This window comes from Globicephala melas, chromosome 5 (assembly GCF_963455315.2).
Source record: "Globicephala melas chromosome 5, mGloMel1.2, whole genome shotgun sequence".
Classification (NCBI taxonomy): domain Eukaryota; kingdom Metazoa; phylum Chordata; class Mammalia; order Artiodactyla; family Delphinidae; genus Globicephala; species Globicephala melas.
The window spans coordinates 74,059,787-74,069,658 of record NC_083318.1 but is presented as its reverse complement, the minus strand read 5'-3'; the positions used below and the strand labels follow the sequence as shown (position 1 = coordinate 74,069,658).

At 44.2% G+C, this 9,872-nt stretch overlaps 1 protein-coding gene across 1 annotated transcript; it reads right to left on the bottom strand.

Annotated features, from left to right (window-relative positions):
* Positions 1-7,118: 7,118 nt before the first annotated feature.
* Positions 7,119-7,939, bottom strand: LOC132597295 (guanine nucleotide exchange factor subunit RIC1-like; the record flags this gene model as incomplete). The annotated part of the gene is given in 2 exon segments (XM_060298693.2): positions 7,119-7,555; positions 7,558-7,939. Coding segments are annotated over 2 exon segments (819 nt in total), but the record flags the coding sequence as incomplete, so codon positions are not given.
* Between the last annotated feature and the right edge of the window lie 1,933 nt (positions 7,940-9,872).

Genomic DNA, 9,872 nt, shown 5'->3' with positions numbered 1-9,872 from the left:
TTGGATGTGGTAACCAATGACCTGTAAGAAAAATCTCAGTGGCTTAGAATAATAAACATTTATTTCTCACTCACATATATGTAAGTTGCCAGCTGGTTTCAGATATGCCTCATGTTTTCTTTATTTCAGGACCGGGTTAAAGCACAGATCTTGAGTCTTGAGGCAGGAAGAAAGAATCATGCAAGTCCAGAAAATGCCTCATAAATTGTCTGCTCGGGAGCACCATATATCACTAGGCAAAGCCAGTCACATGGCTAAGGCTGACCTCAATAGGGCTGGAAATACATAGAATCTTTCCCAGCAGAGTGGGGCTCTGGAGGGTGCAGTACTGAACATTTTGAACAAATAATTTTAATCGTAATATATATGTCATAAAAACATAATTAGATCTATGATTTCACAGATAATTTTTTAAAATATTTAAGTGAAAGCATGAATCAATTTAAAGGTGCTTTTAAGTAAACAATTATACATTTGCTCTAAAACTATGACAAAAATTATGACACTGATATGCAAATGACTAGAGTCTGAAAAACAATACACTAAAATTTCAGGTGTTTTTTCTTTTCCTGATTTAGTAAAGAGCGTATGTTAAACACCACTGACTCATTTGTTGATTGAGAAACAAACCATGACTCAGGATCCTTATCGTGCACTCTGGAGATTGTCTACCTATACTTTAGAGAGATACAAATGGAGGCCAAAGAGGATTTTATGGACTGAATTGTGTCCCTCCAAAATTTATATGTTGAAGCCCTAACCCCGCCCCCTCCATGTAACTGTATTTGGAGACAGGGTTATTAGGGACATAATTAAGGTTAAATGAGGTCATAAGGATGGGGCCCTAATCCGATAGGGCTAGTGCCCATTTAAGGAGAGGAAGAGACCTCAGAGCTCTCTCTCCCTGAGCATAGAGAAGAGGACACAGCAAGAAAGTGGCTGTCTACAAGCCAGGAAGAGAGGCCTCACCAGAAACTCAATTTTCTGATACCTTGATCTTGGTTTTCTAGTCCCCAGAAATGTGAGAACACAGATTTCTGTTGTTGAAACCACCCAGTCTGTGGTATTTCACTGTGGCAAACCAAGCTGGCTAAAACAGAGTAATATTAAATAAGCATTTATACCAATTAAGTACCAATTAAGTCCAAAAGTATTATACTAAAGCCTATGGAGGATACAGAGGTAAATCATATGTGTGCCCTATCCTCAATGGAAATTAAAGCAGGTACATAACTCATGATGATGCAAGTAGAAAGACCAGTACAGGGAAAATCCAATTGGAGTTCTGAGTGAGAACAAGTGGGATTATGGAAAGCATCATGGCAGGGATGCCATTTTATGTTTGGATAAAGTATGGATACATGAGGTAAAGGAAAGGTCATTCCAAGTGGAGGGAGTAGAAGATACAGAGGCACAGAGGTGGAGAAGCTTGGGTCACGATGTGGAGTCATAGAGGAAAACATTAGGAGGCTAGTTGGGACCTCCTAATGAAGGGTATGAGAGACGTTAAATACCATAACAGAATGCATGATTTTTATTCTGTAGGTACTTTGAGAACACCCCTCCCCCCCCAGTTTAAGCTGGAGAGTGACTGTGATCAGATTTGGAGTTTATAAGAGGATCTTTAGGCTGTGACAAGAATATATTGGATGAGGGAGAGATGTTTGGTACAGGAAAGAGACAAGAAAAGAGGGTGGGAAGGAGGGAGAAAAGGAGGAGTCTAGAAAGGAAACGTCACAGTTTCCAGGTGAAAGGTGAAGAGGGCCTGGCCTAGGGAAGTGAGTATGGAGAATAGGTGGAGACAAGACATAAACCAGATTGATGAGAGGGGCACTGAAAAAGAGAAACAAGAAATGATGCTGGAATACAGGAACCCCACAGCAAGACACACACCCTGGAACAGTGATTCTCAGGCTCTCTTGAATTAGGACCCGTTTGGAAAACATCCCGACCCTCCCCAAAGGAAAAAACACACACACGGGCACACACACATGCACCATTTTACCTTCAGTTTCAAGTGGTTCATAGATCCTCTAAGGTCTATCTGTGGATTCCAGGTTAAGAAACCCTAGAAACTGGTTGACTGCTTTGTTTCCTGTTATCAGATTATTTTCCTATGATTATCTTTCTCTCCTACAATTTGAATAGACCCCATAGTGTTCTGGAAATGGAAGAATCTGATTAATCAAGGTTTTGCTCCTTCTATCCTCTTATTTATATATTGATATTTCTCTATAGTTGTATCCAGTCAGTGCACAAAGTGGTCCATAGGACAGAGCCAGTGATCTTTCAGGAAGATAACAAAAGAGGCCACAGGCATTGGCCAGCAATCCAGAAGATCACTGGTCATCACCGTGGGAGCGAGGGTCAACAGAGTAGAGGAAGAAGCAGCAGCTGGTAAGGAGAAGGCAGGTAAGGCCCTCAGGTGAGCACAGCTCGTGTATTTGGCAAGTGTTGGAAAACAAAAAGAGGACGAAGAGGAAGTGAAGTGACAACATAAGATAAGCCAGCATCTTCCAGCCAATTAGCCCCTAGAAGGCTGAGTACTGGTGCCCTCTCATCCCCACCACACGTTCCCACATCAACCAGAGAGGTGACCTGTCAGCTCCCACAGCCTCCAGTTGATGCGGTGTCTTCAGGGGTCATTAATCCTGATGTAAGAACCTACAGTCATCCTTTGCTGCCAGTTGTCTTCAACTCTGGCTTAACATTAGAATCATACAAAGATCTCAGAAGAAAAAATAAGATGTTAAGCCTCCACCCCCGACTTATTGAAATAAAACTTCTGCAGGTGGGCCCTGGGCATCTGTGTTTTTTCCACTCATCCCAGGTGAGTCTGATGCACACAGTCAGGATGAGAAAACCGAGCTAAACTCGCTCTGTTGGTTGAAGACCCTGCCCTGTTTTCTACGGAAGCACCCACAAAACTTCTAGATTTCGGTGAACTTGGACTGTTCTTTCTTTTCTAATTTTTTTAAGTTAAGGGAAATAAATATTTTTTGCATAGATTACATATACACCTATGTATTTGGAAGAAAATACACCAAAATGTTAAGAATTTTCATTTCAGGGTAGCAAGATTATAATGCTGGGGTAGTAGAATTACAATGCTGTACACCTGAAACTTAGATAACAGAAAAAGGTTTTTTAAATTATAGGTAATTTTTACCTTTTTATTTGTATGTTAGATTTTCTATAGGGATGTTTTACTGAATGTTACTTTTTTTTTTTTATAGGGACCATGTATTTCTAAGCAAAAGTTAACTAAGGAAATATTTGACATGAAAGTGCAAGGAACCCCAGAATCTAATATGTTCTAAGGAGAGGCCCTGCTAGAAAGAAATTTTTGAGCCAAATCAGGTAGAGTTCAGGTGAAGTTGGGGAAAACAAAGAAGGAAATAAGAGGACAGAGGGAGAAAATTTAAGAAAGGGCGTGATAACAGAAGACCCTAGCAGTCCAGAACAGGAGGCGAGGGTGGACGTGAAAGCAGGAAGACAGAGTTTCAAAGACAAACTCTTGAAAATAAGGGGTCTCTCAAGAGCAAAAATTCCTCCTAAATGTGATGGGTTTTTTTTTTTTTACATCTTTATTGGAGTATAATTGCTTTACAATGGTGTGTTCGTTTCTGCTCCATAACAAAGCGAATCAGCCATATATATACATATGTTCCCATATCTCTTCCCTCTTGCATCTCCCTCCCTCCCACTCTCCCTATCCCACCCCTCCAGGTGGTCACAAAGGCTGCTTCCCACTAGCTATCTACCTTATGTTTGGTAGTGTATATATGTCCATGCCTCTCTCTCGCTTTGTCACAGCTTACCCTTCCCCCTCCCCATATCCTCAAGTCCATTCTCTAGTAGGTCTGTGTCTTTATTCCTGTCTTACCCCTAGGTTCTTCATGACCTTTTTTCCCCCTTAAATTCCATATATATGTGTTAGCATACGGTATTTGTCTTTCTCTTTCTGACTTACTTCACTCTGTATGACAGATTCTAGGTCTATCCACCTCATTACAAATAGCTCAATTTCGTTTCTTTTTATGGCTGAGTAATATTCCATTGTATATATGTGCCACATCTTCTTTATCCATTCATCCGATGTTGGACACTTAGGTTGTTTCCATCTCCGGGCTATTGTAAATAGAGCGGCAATGAACATTGTGGTACATGACTCTTTTTGAATTATGGTTTTCTCAGGGTATATGCCCAGTAGTGGGATTGCTGGGTCATAAGGTAGTTCTATTTGTAGTTTTTTATTTGAACCAGATGTCAGTGGATAGTTTGACAACCACAAGATATGTTTGGAATCCTAAGTTGAACACCGAACATGGAAAATGAATTAATCTAAATCCTCAAAGAGAATAGCCCATTCATCTCAATGCGTCCTTCAGTCAAAAGCAAGCTTATAGTAAATGAAGTTCGGTACTGGTGAAAGAATTTGTTAAAGTAAAACTGGAGAGAATAGTTGAAGTGAGGAGAGGCGTACAGGGGGAAAATAGAAGATGAATGATGGGCAGGGAAGAGAGATTTGTTTTTTGAAGTCTGAAAATGGCCATTATTTTACTCTTTAATTATCCCATAGGTATCTGGCATATGTCTGCTTTGAGTAAAAATTTTCCAATCGAAAATACAGAAGCAACAAGAAAAGCGAACGCTGACAGCTTTATCCTTTGAAGTTTAAATCTAAGCCGTCAGCAAGCCACAATCATCACCCTGACCAATGGCTGATTCCTTTTCCTAAGCCTTGTCCTTTTGACATGAGTGGCACAAACATGACTTTTAACCCAGTTAGAGCAGCTCTCTAGATGCCATTTTCTGTCCTTGCACAGAGGGAACATTTGCTGAAAGCTGACACTTCACCTCCCGGAATGCAGAACAACGTTTGTGGTCCTTGGGCACCCTGGTCCCTCGAGACTCTCTCCCTTGTCACAGAGTTGTCAGGAACTGTCCTCTGCTGACGTTTGGGCTGCCAACCTTTCCAGATCAGCAAAGACCAGAGTAAATTGGCACTAAGGAGCTCTCCTTGGCTCTCCTAGCTACCTGAGAGAAAAAAAAGTGCCTGGTGCCCAATTAAAAGTCCCTCCATAACGGACTTTTCTCTTGCCCTGCCCTCCTAGAAGCCCACCCTTTCGGTCAGTGCTGGAGGTTACCAACCCCCTCTCAATGTTCAATCCTGTCCTGAACACTCCCCACATGAATGGACAGGTGGAAATGGTACTTTTTTTAAGTTAGTAATTTGTAGAAAGAGCTTTGGGGGAAAACCAGATTATTTCTAACATTATTTTCTTTTTATAACCTAGTCTAACACGGCGTCACCTCGTTGCCACTTATCATTACAGAAATCAGATGTGATTACATTCTGTTTATGGTCTTCTGTGGACATGTGGACATCCCAGGCTGCAGGACTGGAAAGGGCATTGACCTTACATAGGCTGCTTAAACCTTTTTCATTTTCTCAACCATCTGATGATCCTGTCTCTCTTTAAACATCTTCATTAACGGCAAGCTTATTATATTCCAAAACGCTCTGGTTCTGGACAGCTGTGGTGTTGGAAAATCTCTCCTTTCCCGTGCCTCCAAATCTGGGTGCCCTTGTCTAGATTTCTTCCATCACCTCGGTGACTGCATCCTGACATTTACCTCTTTGCCTTGTAATTGTTCATTAGCTTCTGGGGTTCCACCCCTGCTTTCCCCGTGATGAGAAGACGAGCGCCATGTCCCTCTGCAACACTGCATCCTTAGCTTAGAGCACAGAACACTTCCTTACAAGGTAATTAGGAACTGTCCGTCAAATGACTAAATAAATAAATGGTGTGCATGGGTCAGCATCCTTGCGCTTACCAGATAAGACTGGAGGAGAGTATTAACGACAGCTGTTTAAATAATATGCAGCAAATGTGTGAGCAGCCGCTAAGTGCCTTCTGCCTCTGGTGTCTTCATTTTCCTGTCTATACAGGAGAGGATTAAACTTCACTGTTCCCCACCAGGGGCACTACTAATCCTCCCCAGGGGGTGTATGGAAATATGTGGGGGGCATTTTGGTTGTCACAAGGTTTTACACATGAATACTACTGGCCCCGGCCAGGGATTCAAAATGTCCTGTAATATCTGGGACAGTCTAGCATAATAAAGAACTGCTCACTTCCACTCAACTTCAATAGCACCACATTGAGAACCGCTGTGGATGCAACACAGAATGTGAATCAGGGACTCAGATTCTAATCCTGCCTCTGCCACCAAACTAGGTATATGACCTTGTGTGCACTGATTCACCTCACTGTGCGTCAGTTTCCTCATCTATCACGTGAGCGTGAAGAAAAACATGCCTGATGTTTTTACCTCCCTGGATAATATCAAATAATGATGGTGAACACCCTGCAAAAATGTCGGAGTACCATACACATACGAGGCCTCACTGCTGCTACACGAAGAGTCTAGCAATTGAGCCAGTATTTCTAGAAGTAGGAGGGATTCTCCGTAGAGTGCTGCCCAGGAGTGACATCTGTTAGGCCCCTGACTGTGTACCCTGACCTCATGACCATCTCAACAGCACTGCTGTGATGGGAAGGAGGGGAGGAAGAGGCAGAAGAGGGGCCACACTGACCAGAGAAAGTATGCACGCGGAAGGGGCATACTCCTCTGGCTGAAGCTCCCTGCTTCTGGACTTCCGCTGGCTGACTCCTGGGCAATCATAGAAGCCTGAAATCAGATCACACTCCTCTCCTGGTCTGAACCCTCCCATTGCACCGAGGATACTGTTTGCCATGGCTCATAGGCAAAGAGACCTTCCTATCTGACCTTATCTCAGACTATCCCCTCCCTCCCCACACTGGCTTTGGCGTGGTTTTTTTCAACTTTGTTTTGTTTATGATTAGACCAAGCTAGTTCTTACCTTAGAACTTTACTCATTTCCTCTGTCTAGTGCTCTCAACTCTGGATTTTTGCATGGCTTGTCTTCTCTCCTGTTACTCTGGTCTTGACTCAGTTTTTCCTCCTCTGGGGAAATTATCTGAAAGAGTCTCTTCCAGCTCCATGTCCTGATCAGAAGCATCACTGCCCATTTTCTTCTTAGCATTTGTCTTGCTACCTGAAGCTATTTATATTTATATATTTATTATTCACTCATTTATTTTCTGTCTCCCTTCAGCAGAATGTAATTTCCATAAGAGCAGAGACCTTATCTGCTTGTTCACCACTCTAACCACAATGCTTAGAGCAATGTCAGGCACAGAGTAAATACTTAACATATATTTGCTGAATAAAGGGATGGCTGTGTGGAAGGATGGATAGATGCATGGGTGGGTGGGTGGGTGGGTGGGTGGATGGATGCGTGGGTGGGTGGATGGGTGGGTGTGTGTGTGGATGGATGGGTGGGTGTGTGGATGGATGGGTGTGTGGGTGGAAGGGTGTGTGGATGGATGTGTGGATGGGTAGATGGGTGGATGTGTGGATGGATGGGCGGGTGGGTGGAAGGGTGTGTGGATGGATGGGTGGGTGGGTAGATGGGTGGATGTGTGGATGGATGGGTGGGTGGAAGGGTGTGTGGATGGATGGGTGGGTGGGTAGATGGGTGGATGTGTGGATGGATGGGTGGGTGGGTGGAAGGGTGGGTGGATGGATGGATGGGTGGGTGGATGGGTGTGTGGATGGATGGGTGGATGTGTGGATGGGTGGAAGGGTGTGTGGATGGATGTGTGGATGGGTAGATGGGTGGATGCGTGGATGGATGGGTGGGTGGGTGGAAGGGTGTGTGGATGGATGGGTGGGTGCGTGGATGGGTGAGTGGATGGATGGGTGGGTGGGTGGATGTGTGGATGGGTGGGTGGGTAGATGCGTGGATGTGTGGATGGATGGGTGGGTGGGTGGAAGGGTGTGTGGGTGGATGGGTGGGTGGGTGGATGTGTGGATGGGTGGGTGGGTAGATGCGTGGATGCGTGGATGGATGGGTGGGTGGGTGGAAGGGTGTGTGGGTGGATGGGTGGGTGGGTGGATGGGTGAGTGGATGGATGGGTGGGTGGGTGGATGGGTGGGTGGGTGGAAGGGTGTGTGGATGGATGGGTGGGTGGGTGGATGGGTGAGTGGATGGATGGGTGGGTGGGTGGGTGGGTGGATGGATGCGTGGGTGGGTGGATGGGTGGAAGGGTGTGTGGATGGATGGGTGGATGTGTGGATGGGTGGATGTGTGGATGGGTAGATGCGTGGATGCGTGGATGGATGGGTGGGTGGGTGGAAGGGTGTGTGGATGGATGGGTGGATGTGTGGATGGGTGGATGTGTGGATGGATGAGTGGGTGGGTGGAAGGGTGTGTGGATGGATGGGTGGATGTGTGGATGGATGGATGGGTGGGTGGAAGGGTGTGTGGATGGGTGGGTGGGTGGATGGGTGGGTGGGTGGGAGTGTGGGTGGGTAGATAGACACATGTGTTCTTCCAGATTTAGCTCAGGCATCACCTCCTCCAGAAAGTTGTTCCTAATTCCCCCAGGCCCATAATTCTCCATGTTCACACACCAGTCACAGAGCTGACTAGCTCACACAAAATTATCTGTTTATCCATCTGTCTCCCCACCAGGCTATGAGCCCCTCAAGGGCAGGGATCATGTCTCCTTCATGTTTGTATGTTCAGTGCCTTGGGCACTGCCTTGTCCATAATCATTGAACTGAATGGAACAGAACTAAACAATGACCATGGGCAACACACATTCTCTTCTTGGCAATACGCAGTGAGGGAGTGGAACAGGTGGTCTGCTTACTTCGTAGTGAACAAACCCCGCAGCCCAAAAGTCTTTGGCAGGAAGTAGCATACATGGTCGGCTGACTCCAAGTTGTCCCAGTGACAGGGGAAAGTGAGAATAAGATTTCAGATATTCCTGCTATCTGTTATAAACTTTCAGGATTTCCCTTTTTATTTTGCTTAATTGATACGTTCCTAGAGAAATACATATAAATTAAGATTTTGCCCTTTTAGGTGGAAAATTATTTAAAATTCAAATTCAGAATTAATGCTGAAAATTTTAATCTTTCAGGTTAAAAGATTGAAAAAGATTTTCAATATTAATTTTGTGCCAGGTATATAGTAGGTATTGTGAAATCTGTTACCTCATAGCAGCCTAAGACATAAGTACTGAATATGCCCAGAGGATGAGACTGAGGTTCAGAGTGGTTAAGTAACTTGTGCCAGGTCTCATAGCTGATAAGTAGCTGGATCTGGCTTCGAATCCATAACTCCTACATGTAAGTGCTCTGTATCTCCCATAGCACCACTGGAACACAGTAGGAAATCACTCCTAATTTACTTGCTTTGTTGGTTAGAATTCTTGTATTTGGGCTTTCTTAAAGATATTAAGGAATCCCCCAGAATTCCCCACCTCACTGCAGCTGTCCATCTCCACAACTCAGCTCCTTTAACTGCTAGCAGGGGGTTAGCACCATGAACTATACTGACTACGTCTAACATATGAGTATTCCTACTTGAATGACAGATCGTTTGTGTAACAGGTCCCTTTGTGATAAAAATGAGGTACTTGGGAAGATCGAAAGCAATTTGGGTTTAAGTCATTGTTGGCTTTGTGAGCCAGGGGGAATCAGCAAATGGACGAACATGTGCCTTCCTTAAAAATTGTATCAAAAATGTCATCACTGGGCAAAAATCAAACCTCCACATAATGGGATATTTTGGTTTCAAATCCCTAGAACAGCGATCACATCGTCTGCAACTTCTGGCCGTACATTATTAATAGATTTTCAGAGAAAGGGTTTTAGTAAATGCAGGTTTTATGGATTTGACTTCAAGCACAAATACTTTAGAGATGTCGCGTTTCTTCACTGGATGGGTTTTGGCAAGTGAGAGGTGCAGTGGTAGCTGGGACTCAGGA